An 18883-nucleotide genomic window follows, 5' to 3' on the forward strand; every position below is an offset into this window, starting at 1 on the left:
AGGCCATCCAGTCTAATCCCAGTTACCAGCTCTAGGTCCTTAACCCTGCAGGTTACTGCACTTTAAGTGCCCATCCAACCATCTCTTAAAATTGGTGAGGGTTTCTGCATCCACCATTCTTCCAGGCAATGAGTTCCATATCCCCACAACCTTCTGCGTAAAGAGGCCCCCCCCTCAAATCCCCTCTAAACCATCCACCAAGCACCTTAAAACAATGCCCCCTCGTAATAGACCCTTACCATCCACTATGTCCAGGTCCCTCAATATTTTGTACAACTCAATGAGGTCTCCTCTCAACCTCCTCTGTTCCAATGAGAGCAAACCCAGCCTATCCAATCTATCCTCATAACTAAGATTCTCCATTCCAGGCAGCATCCTAGTAAATCTCCTCTGCACCCTCTCTAGTGCAATCACGTCCTTCCTATAACAGCCCTAAAAGGTTACATACAAACCTATGAACAATGACGGAAAGGCAAAGAGCACCCAGCCCAACCAATCCGCCTCACCACAACTGCGACACCCCTTATACTAAAACATTCTACACTCCACCCCAACCAGAGCCATGTGTATTGGGGGTAATGTACTAACATGGATAGAGAACTGGTTGGCAGACAGGAAGCAGAGAGTCGGGATAAACGGGTCCTTTTCAGAATGGGGTGCCGCAGGGCTCAGTGCTGGGACCTCAGCTCTTTACAATATACATTAACGATTTGGATGAAAGAATAGAGTGTAATATCTCCAAGTTTGTGGATGACACTAAACTGGTTGGCGGTGTGAGCTGTGAGGAGGACGCTAAGAGGCTGCAGGGTGACTTGGACAGATTAAGTGAGTGGGCAAATACATGGCAGATGCAGTATAATGTGGATAAATGTGAGGTTATCCATTTTGTGGGCAAAAATAAGAAGGCAGAATGTTATCTGAATGGCGGCAGACTAGAAAAAGGGGAGGTGCAACGAGACCTAGGTGTCATGGTTCATCAGTCACTGAAAGTGGGCACGCAGGTACAGCAGGCGGTAAAGAAGGCAAATGGTATGTTGGCCTTCATAGCTAGTGGATTTTAATATAGGAGCAGGGCGGTCCAATGCAGTTGTACAAGGCTTTAGTGAGACCTCACCTGGAATATTGTGTTCAGTTTTAGTCTCCTAGTCTGAGGAAGGACATTCTTGCTATTGAGGGAGTGCAGCGAAGGTTCACCAGACTGATTCCAGGAATGGCTGGGCTGTCATATGAGGAGAGACTGGATCAACTGGGCCTTTATTCACTGGCGTTTAGAAGGATGAGAGGGGATCTCACAGAAACATATAAGATTCTGACGGGACTGGACAGGTTAGATGCGGGAAGAATGTTCTCGATGTTGGGGAAGTCCAGAACCAGGAGACATAGGATAAGGGGTAGGCCATTTAGGACTGAGATGAGGAGAAACTTATTCACTCAAAGAGTTGTTAACCTGTGGAATTCCTTGCCGCAGAGAATTGTTGATGCCAGTTCATTGGATATATTCAAAAGGGAGTTAGATATGGCCCTTACGGTTAAGGGGATCAAGGGGTATGGAGAGAAAGCAGGAAAGGGGTACTGAAGGAATGATCAGCCATGACCTTATTGAATGGCGGTGCAGGCTCGAAGGGCCGAATGGACTACTTCTGCACCTATTTTCTCTGTTTCTATCGTCTGGGAGAGGCAAAAACCAGATTAAAAACCCAGGCCAATTTAGGGAGAAAAAAATCTGGAAAAATTCCTCTCCAACCCATCCAGGCGACCAGAACTGCACGCAATACTCCAGCTGTGGCCTAACCAAAGTATTATACAATTTAAGCATAGCCTCCCTGCTTTTATATTCTATACCTCGGACAATAAAGGCAAGCATTCCATGTGCCTTCTTAACCAACTTATCCACCTGGCCTGCTACTTTCAGGGATCTGTGGACAAGCACCACAGGAGGCTGGTCTGTCGGTCGCCTTCCTATCTCTCGACCAAGAGAAGGCGTTCGACAGGGTGGATCACGACTACCTGTTCGGGACGCATTTCGTCGCCCGGATCCGACTTTTGTACGCCGCCGCGGAGTGTCTGATTAAGGTTAACGGGTCCTTGACGGCGCCCCTTCGCTTTGGGAGAGGGGTGCGCCAGGGATGCCCCATGTCCGGCCAGTTATATGCCATCTGCGTGGAGCCTTTCCTGCGCCTCCTGCGGACGAGGTTTACGGGACTGGCTCTGCAAGGGCCGGGCGTGGAGGTCGTCCTCTCGGCTTACGCCGATGACGTGCTCCTCGCGGTAGAGGATCCCGCTGACCTGCGGAGGATGCGTGAGTGCCAGGAGATTTACTCGGCCGCATCCTCCGCCAGGATCAACTGGGAGAAATGTTCCGCACTCCTGGTGGTTCAGTGGCGGGTGGACTCCCTGCCGGAGGAGATCAGGCCTTTTGCCTGGAGCACGACCCATCTCCTCTATCTGGGAGTCTACCTTAGCCCCGACGAGGAAGCCTGGCCGGCGAACTGGCAAGAGCTGGAGGCCAAGGTCGCCGCTCACCTAGGGCGCTGGACAGGACTGCTCCGAGTGCTGTCCTACAGGGGTCGAGCGCTAGTCATAAACCAGCTGGTGGCCGCCATGTTGTGGTACCGGCTGGTCACTTTGACCCCTCCCCCTGCGTTTGTCACCAAGATACAGAAGAAGCTGGTGGACTTCTTCTGGAACAACAGGAAGCACTGGGTCTCTGCCGCGGTCTTGAGGCTCCCGCTTGGGGAGGGCGGTCAGTCGTTGGTGTGCGTCAGCGCCCAGCTCGCGACTTTCCATCTTCAGACCCTGCAGAGATACCTTTACGTCGAGCCCCCTCCTAGGTGGCGTGCTCTGGCGACGTATTTCTTCCGCCAGCAGCACGGCCTCAACTACGACACACAGCTCCTGTTTATGAGCATGGGGGGCGTCAGGACCGCCTTCCAGGAGCTGCCTGTCTTTTACAAGGAACTCACCAGGGTCTGGAACAAAGTCTCCACCAAGCGCAGCTCTCCACCAGCTGGAGTGGCGGCTGTCCTGCACGAGCTGCTGCTCGGGAATCCGTACCTCCACAACCGAGGTTTTAGGTGGCGGTCGGACGAGAGGGCTGTGGCTGGTGAGGTGACTAGGGTCAGGGACCTGCTCGATGGCGGAGGAGCGGGCTGGATGGCGCCAGACACGCTGGCGCGGCGCCTAAATACGGCCGACGTCCGCCGCGCGCCCGATGCCATCGAGTCGCTAAAAACAGCTCTGGGCCCTAACTCCGTTAGGTGCATCGAGGAGGCTCAAGCACGTGGGGAGATCCCGTCCGAACTGACCCCCGTCCGGACGGAATTCCTCATCGGCGCCAAACCCCGAAACCTCCCTCGGGAGCCGGCGCCTCACAACTTGAGGCGCCTCAGGGAAATCCCCTCCATGCCTTTCAGTTCCGCGCGGAGGGGTTTCCTGTACGGGCTGCTCCTGCACACTCTCAACTTTGCCATCCTCGCCTGCCGTCCGGACACGCCATGGCGTACCATCTTGCCGTCCGGAGGAGGCGGGGGTCCCCGATGGAGGGCACTCTACACGGGAGTCCTCCCAGTATTTATCCGGGACTTGGCCTGGAGGGTAGTGCACGGAGCAGTGCCGTGCAATAAATTTTTAAGCCGGTTCACGGGCTACCAGGCCGCCTGCAATTTCTGCGGTCTGGAAGAGTCCGTGTTCCATGTTTTTATCGAATGCACAAGGTTGCAGCCCCTGTTTTATTATTTAAAGGGGCTGCTCCTGAAATTCTGGCTGCACTTCAGTCCCACATTCCTGATCTTTGGGCACCCTGTGCGGAGGGGAGCGGGTAGGTCCGAGGGCCTCCTCGTAGGACTGCTCCTGGGCACGGCCAAGGGTGCCATCAGCCAGTCCAGGCAGTGGGCGGTCGAGGGGGTCGTTCAACCTGACTGCCTGCCTCTCTTCCGTGCGTACATCCGCGCCAGGGTGTCCTTGGAGATGGAGCACGCGGTGTCCACCAGTACGCTCGCGGCCTTCCGCGAGAGGTGGGCACCGGACGGACTGGAGTGCATCATCACCCCCGGCAACCAAATTTTAATTTGATTTTATGTTTTAAAGTTTAATTTGTTTTAATTGCCGGTGTTTTTAGTGTCTCCCTCCCCTTTTATAGGGGGCACTTGGAGAAAAATAATGATTTTAGTGCCCAAAAAAAAACTTTAAAAAAAAACACAAAAAAAAAATACAAAAAAACACAAAAAAAGAGCCTTGTAAATGTTTGGTGCGTCCCCCAGATCGGGGGGCCACGATTTAATGTTTTCGTTTCCTCCCAAAAGAGTTCTGTGGACAAGCACTCCAATGTCCCTTTGTTCATCTACACTATTAAGTGACCTACTGCTTAATGTGTATAACCTTTCCTTATTAGCCTTCTCAAAGTACATCACCTCACACTTCTCTGAATTAAATTTGGTGGCTGGTGTGCAACCCTTCCACCCTTCAACATGTAGTTCGGGATTTGGAATATTAGGTCCTTCATTGAAACACCTGTGAATTCATCCTTTTTTGGCGTGGAAGCAAGTCATCCTCATTGAGGGACTGCCTATGATGAGGAATTAAATTCCATTTGCCACTGCTCTGCCCACCTGACCAGTAGATTGATATCCTCCTGTAGCCCATGACTTTGCTCTTCATTATCAACCACACAGCCAATTTTGGTGTCGTCAGCAAACTTCTTAATCATACTCCCTATATTCAAATCTAAATCATTGATCTATACCACAAAAAGCAAGGGTCCCAATACTGAGCCCTGCGAAACCCCACTGGAAACATCCTTCCAGTCACAAAAACATCCATCACTTATTACCCTTTGCTTTCTACCTGTAAGCCATGTGGCCATCAAGGCATCCCCACATCACGCAAGGGCTTCCACTCCCTCAATGTGCAGCTCGTCTGTAACCTTAAAGAGATCATGCATGTGTGCGCCAGATTCCCTGGCAGCGGTCATGACTCTTTCGTGCTGTGCCAGTCCACCCTCCCTCAGCTCTTCGCACTTCCAAACAGACTTCCCAGCTGGCTGCTTGGAAACGATGGCTATCCAGTGAAGACGTGGCTGATGACACCCTTGAGGAGGCCAAATAATGAGGCCGAGGAGCGTTATAATGACAGGCACGTGCCTACCAAATGTATCATAAAGCAAGCAATTGGCAAGAAGAACCACTTTAGATGCCTTGACAGATCTGGAGGAGCCTTCAGTATGCACCAGCTAGGGTCCCAAGAATCATTGTCATATGCTGCACAGCAGCAAGGATTGGAGCTGCAGGAGGAGCAAGGTGCAGAACACACAGCCTCGTCGGAGGAGGAGGAACAGGTGGAAGACGAGGAGAAGGATGAACTGACGTGGAGATAGCACCAGCAGCGACACACATTGCTGCCTGGGAGGCCAGGGATGGCCTCATAATGGCCAGATTTACTTAACTTGTTTCAGTGCACCCATATTGCTCCCAGATGCTAGACTAACTCTGCCCACCCCTCCCCAACAACAGTACCAAGCAGTCTACAATTACCAATGCCCTCTCATCCAAACCCCCATAGCTCGAGATTAAGTAATGTCTCACCATTCAATTCAAGTGACAAAGCCACTTCCCAGATAGCAGGCAAAAATGGACAAGGCAGGAAAGTTGTGCAAAGAAAAGAGTGTGTGTGTCATAAATATAACTGAAACGTATCCACATTTTTTCAGACACGCTTGTGCCTCTAGACTTGTGTCTTTTTTCGTTTATGCATGTTTCTACAAGGTACGACCCATGTGGCTTCAGTGGAGATAGCGGCAGCCTGCTCACTTCCCTGCTGCGACTGCAAAGACATTTTTGGCTGACGTCCTCTGGGCTTTGGAGCCCGTGAGGGTCCCGCCAAAGACTGTTCCTCCTGCAACTGTGCAAGGGCAGACTCGGCCCTCACGAGGCAGCATGTGGGGCTCTGACTGAGGGGGAAGCAACGGGGGAGAAATGGGAGCGCTTTGAGAAGAGCCCCCTCTTCCATGTCCCCTCTCACCACCATTCTTATGGGCCACCCACACTTCCCTACTAGCAAGGAACTGGAAAGCACCTTACTGCACATGTGTGACGATGAAGGCCCAAGACTACGTTAATATACCTCCTCAAGGTGAAGTCAATGAGCATTTGGCACCTGTTGTTCTTGTTCAATTGGTGCATTTACTGCTCCATGCAGGCGGCCATCCTTTCCATGGAACAGCACATCGTTGCTATCGCCAGCGAGATGGTGGTGTTTCAGTTGGCGATGTACTCCTACATTCCCTGTACATTTTCATACCGCTGCTGCAAAAGCTGCCAGAGCCTCATGCAATTGTTGCTGCCCCTCCAAGATCACCTTCTTTCTCAATGGCCTCGGAGGTTCAGCATCTACATACAGCTCAGCGGAGCTGGGAGCATCCTGCACCCTCTGGCGAGGAATCTCCATTGCTGTCCCTGTCAGCACCACTTGCTCTTGCTCACTTGTGGGACACCAGGTGACAACACGACTGTATCTGGCACAGGACCCACCGAGGTGTGGGTATCTGCGCTGGTGCTGGCTGCGCATCCTCAGAGACTGGAGTTTCCTCTGAGGAGTGGTCTTCCTCCTCTGGCTGGACAGTGGGTGGGGAGGGGGGAAGGCACTTGATGGACCTGTGGGAGAGTAAACAGATGAATTATAGGAACATAAGAAATAGGAACAGGAGTAGACTATACAGCCTCTCGAGCCTGCTCCACCATTCAATAAGATCATGGCTAATCTGATCATGGACTCAGTTTCACTTCCCCGCCCGCTTCCCATAATCCCTTATCCCGTTATCATTTAAGAACTTAAATGTATTCATTGTCCCAGCTTCCACATCTCTGAGGCAGAGAATTCCACAGATTTACAAACCTCAGAAGTTTCTCCTCATCTCTGTTTTCAATGGGCGGCCCCTTATTCTAAGATCGTGCCCTCGAGTTCTAGTCTCCCCCATCAGTGGAAACATCCTCTCTGCATCCACCTTGTCAAGCCCCCTCATAATCTTATACATTTCGATAAGATCACCTCTCATTCTTCTGAATTCCAAAGAGTAGAGGCCCAACCTACTCAACCTTTCCTCATAAGTCAACCCCCTCATCCCCAGAATCAACCTAGTGAACCTTCTCTGAACTGCCTCCAAAGCAAGTATATCCTTCCGTAAATATGGAAACCAAAATTGAATGCAGTATTCCAGGCGTGGCCTCACCAATACCTTATATAGCTGTAGTAATATTTCCCTGCTTTTATACTCCATCCCCTTTGCCATAAAGGCCAAGATATCATTGGCCTTCCTGATCACTTGCTGTACCTGCATACTATCCTTTTGTGTTTCATGCACAAGTACCCCCAGGTCCCGCTGTACTGCAGCACTTTGTAATCTCTCCATTTAAATAATAACTTGCTCTTTGATTTTTTTTCTGCCAAGTGCATAACCTCATACTTTCCAACATTATACTCCATCTGCCAAATTTTTGTCCACTCACTTAGCCTGTCTGTGTCCTTTTGCAGATTTTGTGTCCTCACACGTTGCTTTTCCTCCCATCTTTGTATCGTCAGCAAACTTGGCTATGTTACACAGTCCCTTCTTCCAAGTCGTTAATATAGATTGTAAATAGTTGGAGTCCCAGCACTGATTCCTGCGGCACCCCACTACTTACTGGTTGCCAACCAGAAAATGAACCATTTATCCCGACTTTCTGTTCTCTGATAGTTAGCCAATCCTCTATCCATGCTAATGTATTACCCCCAACCCCATGAACTTTTATCTTGTGCAGTAACCTTTTATGTGGCACCTTGTCAAATGCCTTCTGGAAGTCCAAATACACCACATCTACTGGTTCCCCTTTATCCACCCGGTTTGTTACATCCTCAAAGAACTCCAGCAAATTTGTCAAACATGACTTCCCCTTCATAAATCCATGCTGACTCTGCCTGACCAAATTTTGCTTTTCCAAATGTCCTGCTACTGCTTCTTTAATAATGGACTCCCAACATTTTCTCAACCACAGATGTTAGGCTAACTGGTCTATAGTTTCCTGCTTTTTGTCTGCCTCCTTTTTTAAATAGGGACGTTTACATTTGCAGTTTTCCATTCTTCTGCGACCTCCCCAGAATCCAGGGAATTTTGGTAAATTACAACCAATGCATCCACAATCCCTGCCGCTACTTCTCTTAAGATCTTAGGATGCAAGCCATCAGGTCCAGGGGATTTATCTGCTTTTAGTCCCATTATCTTACTGATTACCACCTCCTTAGTGATTGTGATTGTGTTAAGTTCCTTTCCCCCCCATTGCCCCTAGACTATCCACTGTTGGAATATTGTTAGTGTTCTCTACCGTAAAGACTGATACAAAATATTTGTTCTAAGGGACCAACATTTACTTTAGCCATTATTTTCCTTTTTATATACCGATAGAAATTCTTGCTATCTGTTTTTATATTTTGTGCTAGTTTACTTTCATAGTCTATCTTCCCTTTTCTTAATCATTTTTTTTAGATATTCTTTGCTGGCTTTTAAAAGCTTCCCAATCTCCTGTCCTCCAACTAGTTTTGGCCACTTTGTATGCCCTAGTTTTTAAATTGGATACCATCCTTTATTTCTTAAGTTAGCCACGGATGGGTATCTTTTCTCTTACACCCTTTCCTCCTCACTGGAATATATTTTTCTTGAGAGTTGTGAAATATCTCCTTAAATGTACACCACTGTTCATCAACCATCCTACACTTTAAATCTATTTTCCCTGTCCACCTTACCCAACTCTGTCCTCATACCTTCACAGTCTCCTTTATTTAAGCTTAGTACGCTGGTTAGAGATCCAACTTTCTCACCCTCCATTTGAATTTGAAATTCAATCATGCTATGATCACTCATTCCGAGGGTGTTGTATCCTTAGATGCTCTGGGAATGACTCCACGAGGCAGTGTTGTACTTGAACTGTAGTGACCATAGTCCTTTGTTAACTCCAGAGTGAGGATCACACTTGGTGGCCTGCCTTTTATACTAGGCCGGGCACACCTGTACAGGTAACCTACAAGTCTCCCACTGCTATGCCCTCTGGTGGCACACCTTGTGATAGTACCAACAGTAGCCATGTAGAATACATGACAGAGGGGATCCTTTACTATGAGATTGTTTATTAATCCTGTCTCATTACACAGGACCAGATCTAAGATAGCCTTCCATTATGTACTGCTCAAGGAACCCACCCCTTACGCACTCTGAGCTCCCCCATCAAGGTTACCATGACCAATTTGATTTGTCCAATCAATATGAAGGTTAAAATCACCCATGATTATTGCTGTTCCTTTTTTTTTTTACAAGCCCACACTATTTCCTGGTTTATACTCCGACCAACAGAGTTGCTACTGTTAGGGGGGCCTAAAGACTACGCCCACCAGTGACTTTTCCCCCTTATTGTTCCTCATCTCCACCCAAACTGTTTCAACACCCTTATTATTTGAGCCACTATCATTTCTTACTATTGCAGTGATTCCATCCTTTATCACTAGCTACCCCACCTCCTTTTCCTTTTTTCTGTCCTAATAATAAGAATGGGTAAAGTTACCATTATACACATGACATTTCACTGGCTGCTGACATCAGTCACCATATTAGAATCATAGAAATTTACAGCACTGAAGGAGGCCATTTTGGCGCATCTGGTCCGCGCCGGCTGACCAAGAGCTATCCAGCCTAATCCCACTTTTCAGCTCTCGGTCCGTGGCGCTGTAGGTTACGGCACTTCAAATGCACTCCAAGTATTTTTTAAATGTGATGAGACTTTCTGCCTCTACCACCCTTTCAGGCAGTGAGTTCCAGACCCCCACTACCCTCTGTGAAGAACTTTTCCCTCCATACCTCCCCCCAATTACTTTAAATCTATGCCCCCTGGTTGTTGACCCCTCTGCCAAGTGAAACTGGTCCTTCCTATCCACTCTATCCAGGCCCCTCATAATTTTATACACCACAATCAGGTCTCCCCTCAGCCTCCTCTGTTTCAAAGAAAACAAACGTAGCATTTCCAATCTTTCCTCATAGCCAAAATTCTCCAGTCCAGGCAACATTCTTGTAAATCTCCTCTGCATCCTTTCCAGTGCAATCACATTTTTCCTGTAATGTGGTGACCAGAACTGCACACAGATCTCCATCAAATGGAATAGGGCAAGTGATTGACAGGAACATTAGTGACAAAACTCCTGGTACATTGTGAGCCCAGAATGGAAATAGAATGGCCAGAATCTTTACCTTGGAGTCAAGTCGGGTGCATGTGGGCTGCGTAGTGGTTCGGGAACCCGAAGAGTTGAACTGCGTGTTTAATTCAGTGGCCCCAATTTTAAAAGTCATGCACATTTCCTGGCCCAATTAAATGGAGTGGGTCTGATGACATTCACCGATGACTCATTTTCAGTCCAGATATTTACAGAAATATCTATTTTTTGGAAAAAAAATTCATTCCTGGGATTATGGGCATCGCAGACAAGGTCAGCATTTAGTTGAAGGTTGATGTAGGAGTATAGAAGGTGATTTCCAGAGATCTATATTACAGAATAAGACTGACAAATCTGTGGGTCATGGAGACAAGACACAAGGCAATGCCAAGATTCACAGATGCCTCCCCTGAAGTGCTGGTGCAGGCAGTAAGAGCACACAGAGAGGTCCTCTTCCTTGGGGATGGATGAAAATCACCACTCAGAGATAGAAAGGGCCTGGCTGGAGATTGTAGAGGAGATCAGTAGCAGGGATGTGGTGAGGAGGATGTGGATCCAGTGCCACAAGAAATTCATTGATTTCATGAGGTCAGGAAAGGTGGGTGAAATGCTTGTAACCCCAACCCCATCACTCTGCCTTTCCAAGCCTATTCCTCACACCAACCTACCAGGTGCACCCATCCCTCTCAGTCTATGTACCTACTCACATCTCCATCTGACCAACTACCACTGACACTCCTCCTAATGCAATCCTAGCAATTAACACCACAGAAGGAGGCCATTTGGCAATGTCATCCCACTTCCTTAGTCACCCTCTACAGATGTAGCCCTTCCATTCCTACACCCATTCCATCACTCACTCAAATTTCTCTTCTTTCCCTGGTTGCAGGCGAAGAGAACCCACAACACGGAGAGGCAGAGAACCGGAGGTTGCCCTCCAGTCTTCAGTAATTTGACACTAGCGAGGAGTATGCCCTCAAAATCTCTGGAATAGCAGAGCTGCTAGTGGGTGATGTGCACAGTACTCCAGGTGTGGTCTCACCAGGGCTCTATATAATTGTAGTTAGACATCTTTACTCTTATACACAAATGCTCTGTAATAAAGGCCAACATACCATTTGCTTTCTTAATTGCTTGCTGTACCTGCATGTTAACTTTCAGTGATTCGAGTACAAGGACACCAGGTCTCTCTCAACACTAACATTTCCCAATCTCTCACCTTTTTAAAAAATACTCTGCTTTTCTATTTTCCCTACCAAAGTGGATAGCTTCACATTTCTCCACATTATATTCCATTTGCCATGTTCTTGCTCACTCACTTAGCCTGTCTTTATCCCCTTGAAGCCTCTTTGCATACTCCTCACAACTTACATTCCCACCTAGCTTTGACGAATCTGGAATCATGCTTGACGAATCTTCTGGAATTTTTTAATGTATTTTTTGAGGATGTAACTAGCAGAGTGGACAAGGGAGAACCAGTGGATGTAGTGTATTTGGACTTTCAAAAGGCTTTTGACAAGATCCCGCACAAGAGATTGGTGTGCAAAATATTATCTGAATGATGGCAGATTAGGAAAAGGGGAGGTGCAACGAGACCTGGGTGTCATGGCTCATCAGTCACTGAAAGTGGGCATGCAGGTACAGCAGGCGGCAAATGGTATTTTGGCCTTCATAGCTAGAGGATTTGAGTATAGGAGCAGGAAGGTCTTACTGCAGTTGTACAGGGCCTTAGTGAGGCCTCACCTGGAATATTGTGTTCAGTTTTGGTCTCCTAATCTGAGCAAGGACGTTCTTGCTATTGAGGGAGTGCAGCAAAGGTTCACCAGACTGATTCCAGGGATGGCTGGACTGTCATGATGAGAGACTGGATCACTGGGCCTTTATTCACTGGAGTTTAGAAGGATGAGAGGGGATCTCATAGAAACATAAAATTCTGACAGGACTGGACAGGTTAGACGCGGGAAGAATGTTCCCGATGTTGGGGAAGTCCAGAACCAGGGGACACAGTCTTAGGATAAGGGGTAGGCCATTTAGGACTGAGATGAGGAGAAACTTCTTCACTCAGAGAGTTGTTGACCTGTGGAATTCCCTGCCGCAGAGAGTTGTTGATGCCAGTTCATTGGATATATTCAAGAGGGAGTTAGATATGGCCCTTATGGCTCAGGAGATCAAGGGGTATGGAGAGAAAGCAGGAAAGGGGCACTGAGGTGAATGATCAGCCGTGATCTTATTGAATGGTGGTGCAGGCTCGAAGGGCCGAATGGACTACTCCTGCATCTATTTTCTATGTTTCTATGTATCATCAACAAACTTTGATATATTACATTTGGTCCCCTCATCCAAATCATTGATATGTATTGTGAATAGCTGAGGCCCAAGCACTGATCCTTGTGGTACCCCACTAGTTACAGCCTGCCAATCTGAAAATGACCAGTTTATCCCTACTCTCTGTTTTCAGTCCGTTAACCAATCCTCAATCCATAACAACATAAGAAATAGGAACAGGAACATCTATACAGCCCCTCAAGCCTGCTCTGCCATTCAATAAGATCATGGCTGATCTGATCATGGACTCAGCTCCACTTCCCCGCCCGCTCCCCATAACCCCTGAACGTTTAAGAAACTGTTTATTTCTGTCTTAAATTTATTCAATGTCCCAGCTTCCACAGCTCTGAGGCAGAAAGATACATCAAAACATTTTTTTAAACATTTAAAATCCTGTTAAATAAGATTTTGCAGGATTATACCAGCGTTGAAAGATGTCAGTTATGTAGAGAGACTAAAGAAACTGGGGCTGCTCTCCTTACAGCAGGGAAAGTTCAGGGGAGATTTGATAGAGGTGTTCAAAACCATGAATGGTTTTGATAGAGTAAATCAGGAGAAACTGTTTCCAGTGGCAGAAGGGTCCACTGCTGCAAAGTATTTCCGTGTAATTTAGGATTTTTCCCAGTAAAATAATTGTTTTCATTTTTTGTATATCTTCAGATTAAGTAATAATGTCCATCTCCCACTGCACTTTCAATGCCTCCTCCCACCTTCACATAAATAGCTGCTGGTATTCAGTCTCTTTCTTTGAGCTGCCAGCTTTTCTGGGGGCTGTGTCTGTTTTTGTGAAGCTGTTGGTCTGTATTCACTAGTGTGCTAGATGTCCTCGCCGCACAAAACTGCCCCCTAGTCATCAAGATCCACGGCATGGCCCTGGACAATGTGGAACATTTCCGATACCTCGGGAGCCTCTTATCAACAAGAGTAGGCATTGACGAGGAGATTCAACACCGCCTCCAGTGCAGCCTTCGGCCGCCTGAGGAAAAGCGTGTTTGAAGATCAGACCCTCAAAACTGCCACCAAGCTCATGGTCTACAGAGCTGTAGTAATACCCACCCTCCTGTATGGCTCAGAGACATGGACCATGTACAGCAGACACCTCAAGTCGTTGGAGAGATACCACCAATGATGTCTCCGCAAGATCCTACTAATCCCCTGGAGGACAGAAGCACCAACATCAGCATCCTCGGCCAGGCCAACATCCCTAGCATTGAAGCACTGACCACACTTGATCAGTTCTGCTGGGCAGGCCACATTGTTCGCATGCCTGACAAGACTCCCAAAGCAAGCGCTCTACTTGGAACTCCTTCACGGCAAACAAGCCAAAGGTGGGCAGAGGAAACGTTACAAGGACACCCTCAAAGCCTCCCTGAGAGAGTGCAACATCCCCACTGACACCTGGGAGTCCCTAGCCAAAGACTGCCCTTAGTGGAGGAAGCGCATCCAGGAGGACGCTGAGCATCTCAAGTCTTGTCGCCGAGAGCATGCAGAAATCAAGCTCAGGCTGCAGAAAGAGCGTGCGGCAAACCAGTCCCACCCTCCCTTACACTCAACGACTGTCTGCCCCGCCTGTGACAGGGACTGTGGTTCTAGTTTTGGACTGTTCAGCCACCTGAGGACTCATTTTAAGAGTGGAAGCAAGTCCTCCTCGATTCCGAGGGACTGCCTATGATGATATGGCTATGTATGAAAGATCTAAAAAAAATATCAGTTATTGCTATGGAGTTGCTAATTTTTGACATTTATATTCATCCAACAGCCATCACAATACTTGGAATACTACTTGTTCCAATGTTTTGAACTTGTGAAAAGTTCATTCCTCTGTCTGAACTCTTAATGTGTGTGTGCACATTAGATTACATTGCCTTGTAAATCGCCATGTAACAGACATGAATAATCTACAAAAGCTACTGAACAAATAGCACAACCTGTCACCCCAGTGAGAGATTCTGTGTAACTATCAGTTCAGGATTTATGTACAATTCATCAATACTTTTGCTGGTATTGTAGTGTATCATTTTAACAGGTTGTAAACGAGATCAAGATTGATGAAAAAGTAACATTTATTTTTCCTCTTCAAAATTCTGCCACTTTCAATCTTTTAGTGCAAGCAATTTAAGATAATAAGGAGGCGCATTTTGTTCCATAAACTAATTTAAGCAAAAAAGATAGACACAGCATAAAAGTAGTTTTGTTTTACACTCATGCTTACTTTCCTGCTAACACCCAAATAGCTCAAAGTGTTGCATGTAAAGTGATGGAAATCTAGACTCATTTAGAAACGTTGGGATTTAAGGTTAAATAGATGTCATGAGCTTTTAGTCTGACGGTAACTGAAAAGGAAAAGTGGCCTTGTGATTCAGCCACTAAACAAAGTACTGGTACTTGAAGACTGACTATTAAAGATGAGGCTAAGTGGAGGGTGGATTAAACTGGACATCTAAAGTCTTAACAAATCTGACAACTATAGAGCTCTGCCTTTGAAAGCTTGCAGAGACTGTGAACTTGAGTAGGGACTTGCTAAGCCTTCTTAGACTCATTGGTTTTCATGTCAAGAAAATAATTTATCTCTGAAACTTGAGAAAAGAGGATTTTTGTTTCACATAAAGAGGAGGTCTTAAGATATCCTTAATGCTTGTCAAGAAATTCTTTTGCTCATTAATACATGTAGTCTTTTGACATAACAACAAAAACATCCTAAAGTGCAGTGTGTTTTGAAGGGAATTGTTGATTTAAACTTTGTTAACTAAACTTATTTTAAAATAAATATGTTGTGTGTTGCTCTTTCTGGTCTCAGGTGACGAGGGTGACAACTTCTATGTAATCGACCAGGGCGAAGTTGACGTAAGTGTTCAAAATGCTTTTCTGAATACTCCTGGTTTTGTAGTGTATTATTTTAAGGTAAGGGAAAGAGATGCATATGGCTTTATATGTACATAAGCACTTTATGGCATTGGTGAATGCCCGAGGGCGATATGGACCTCCACAGTGCTGACCCTCACTACACAAGCTGCACCTGTTGGGTCAGGATAATCCATTGATGGGCTCATGATTCAGTGCAAGGAAACAATTGAACATCGAATCACTCGCTGGAGCTCACATCAATGTCTGCTGAAGCCACAACATGGGCCCTGAGGCCATTTGTTCCAGGTGCTTTATTTGCTTATTTAATTGTTTGAAATGAGGTCAGCTAGAATGAGATGGGGCTTGTGCATATGCTTTATTATAAAGCTATCGAATTTAAATCAATCTGAATTATTATACAGAAGTTTACTTTCATCTTAATCAGTAGCTAGTGTAACAAACATTCAAGTACTTTGTATATTTACTGCAGAGTAACTTTAGTAAAGAATTTCTATATAACTTAGGAATTACTAGACAGACAAGGACCTAGGTCCATCTAGATCACCTTCTATCATCCTGGCAATCGCCTGATATAATGATATTGGGGGTGTTGACCAATCACAGCAACCAATCTTTATCAGTTAATCGACAACAGAACCAGACATGAGGTGAGGAGGAAAAGCCCAGTGGTCCAAAGTACCCTGTTCCTCCTGAGCTCGCTACACTTACCATGTCATGGCTCAAATTACTGCTACTGTATCCTAAAATATTATCGTAAAAAATGTATCTAATTTACATTTTAATGAATCAGTATTATTTGCTTCCACTGTCTCCCTCGGGAGCCTGTTCCATAGCTGGACCACTCGTTTACTGAAATATTGGCCGCAATTTCCCCTACCTCGGCAGGTCCAGTGGGGTTGGTGGCGGGTCCCGACCTTGCTGCTAGCTCCAGCCCGCCGTGTAGAATGATTTTACGCTGATTGGGCATGATAAGCCCGCCCAGTGTGTTTGGCGGCCAATTGAAGGATGTGGGTCTGATGACATCACTTGATGATGCGTCATCATCCGGTTTCCTTAAAGGGACCATGCGCAGATTGATTTTGACAGTTGTGCTGTCAGTGTTCTACAGCGTTGAGATGCTGCAAACAATGATTGGTACTGACGAGCAAAGGTGCACGGCTGCACCCAGGCTCTCCCATGACTCCCTCCATATGCTTCTGTATATGGCTTTCTTCTACCTCACAAAGCCTTCGACTCTGTCAACCGCGAGGGATTATGGAGTGTCCTTCTCAAATTCGGCTGTCCTCAAAAATTCGTCACCATCCTCCACCTGCTTCACGATGACATGCAAGCCATGATTCTTACCAACGGATCCACCACAGACTCAATACAAATGCAGACCGGGGTCAAGCAAGGCTGCGTCATCGCACCAACGCTCTTCTCAATCTTCCCCGCTGCAATGCTTCTTCTCACCCTTAACAAGCTGGAGTGGAGTTAATCTACAGGACAAGCGGGAAATTGTTCAACCTCCGACGCCTCCAGTCCAGATCCAAGGTTGCTTCAATCTCTCATTAAATTACAATATGCAGATAACGCTTGCATTTGTGCACACTCTGAGTCCAAACTCCAAACCATTGTTGGCACCATCACTGAAGCGTATGCGAGTCTGGGCCTCACATTAAACATCAGTAAGACAAAAGTCCTCTATCAACCTGCCCCCACCACACAGTACTGCTCCCCGGTTATCAAGATCCACGATGAGACCTTGGACAACGTGGACCACTTCCCATGCCTTGGGAACCTACTATCAGCAAGGGCAGACATCGATGACGAAGTCCAACACTGTCTTCGGCCGCCTGAGGAAAAGAGTGTTCGAAGACCAGGATCTCAAACCTGGCACTAAGCTTATGGTCGACAGAGCAGTAGTGATATCTGCCCTCCTATATGCTTCAGAGTCATGGACAATGTACAGTAGGTACCTCAAAGCACTGGAGAAGTAACACCAAAGCTGCCTCTGCAAAATCCTGCAAATCCATTGGCAGGAGAGGTGCACCAACATCAGCGCTCTCTCTCAGGCCAACATCCCCAGCCATCGAGGCATTGACCACGCTCGACCAGATCCGGTAGGCGAGCCACATTGTCCACATGCCCGATGCTAGACTCCCGAAACAAGCACTCCGAGCCACGTCATGGCAGACAAACCCCAGAAGGACAGAGAAAATGCTTCAAGGACACCTTCAAAGCCTCCTTGAAAAAATGCAACATCCCCACCAACTCTTGGGAATCCTTGGCCCAAGACCGGTCAAAGTGGAGGAGGAGCATCCGAACACTTCGAGTCTCTTTGCCGGGAGCACGGGGAAGCCAAGCACAAGAAGCAGAAGGAAGGTATGACAAATGAAGCACCCCATCCACCCGTCCCTCTAACCACTGACTGCCCCAACTGTGACAGAGACTATAGATCCTGCATTGGTCTCATCAGTCACCTTCGAACTCATTTTAGTGTGGAGGCACATCTTGGGAGACTGCCTAAGAAGAAGATGGAGGAGTCACATCACGCAGGAAGGTCCTCGTCCCTTCCACTGGGCGCAGGAGATCAACGCAACTTGGTTGCACATTGCACAGGAGGGCACAAGCAGGGATGTGGTCAGGAGGACCTGGCTGCAATGGCACAAACCTTTCAATGATCTCAGTAGATCACGAAACGTTACTGCAAAGCCACACTCAACCTCATTGTGCTGTGCCTCTCATTACATCCCCATCACTCTGCCTTCCCTACCCTACTCCTGCACATCCTTATTCACACCAACTTACCGTACACCTCCACCCATCCCTCTCTCTCTACATTATCACTTCCCCATCTCACTAGCCACCCCTCAAACTTGCCTTCATCCTAGTCCAATCTTACCAACTAACAAACACACATGTGTTTTAGCCAATGTTCATGTGAAGTTTCTGTTAATGTGTTGTCAAACATTGAAATCTTTATTTTCCACGCTTTGCGCTCTTGGACAGATTTGTGTGCACCTTTGGAAGTGGCTTAGTGAGTTGCAGTGAATGGTGAGACTGAACAGTACCCCTCGTAATGATGACAAATGTGAAAGGAATGGCTTGGGCATTGTAGGGATGCTTTATAGTGCTGGTGTGGGGTGGTGCCAAACTGGCGCATCATGTGGCAGCCAGGGTGTGCAACGTCAAGTGAAGTAAATCTGGCCATGGTGAGGCCATCCCTGGCCTCCCAGGCGGCAATGTGGTCAGGTGCTGATGCCCTGTGTCCTGTGCAGCATCAGGTGATTGTGGAGAAGGTTGGTATTGTTGTTCATGCTGCCTGTGTGCCTGGTGCTGCTGGTGTTGGGGCTGATCATGGTGGGATTCTGAGGAGCAAGGTGAGAGAGTTTCAGTGGCACCGATACTGATATAATAAATGGCAGGTGAAATTGAGATGACAGAAGCGATCTGTCAGTGGTGAGAGAGGTTGTTCTAATGAGGTGAC

At 47.2% G+C, this 18883-nt stretch overlaps 1 protein-coding gene across 3 annotated transcripts in view; it reads left to right on the plus strand.

Moving 5' to 3' along the window:
- prkar1b (protein kinase, cAMP-dependent, regulatory, type I, beta) overlaps positions 1 to 18883 on the plus strand; it is a 314879-nt gene that overhangs the window by 186128 nt on the left and 109868 nt on the right. For all 3 annotated transcript variants that reach the window (XM_070900752.1, XM_070900754.1, XM_070900753.1), the window contains one exon: positions 15347 to 15393. In XM_070900752.1, the coding sequence (XP_070756853.1) occupies positions 15347 to 15393 (47 nt within the window). The remainder of the gene's footprint in view (positions 1 to 15346; positions 15394 to 18883) is intronic.

This window comes from Pristiophorus japonicus, chromosome 15 (genome assembly GCF_044704955.1).
Source record: "Pristiophorus japonicus isolate sPriJap1 chromosome 15, sPriJap1.hap1, whole genome shotgun sequence".
Taxonomy (NCBI): Eukaryota; Metazoa; Chordata; class Chondrichthyes; family Pristiophoridae; genus Pristiophorus; species Pristiophorus japonicus.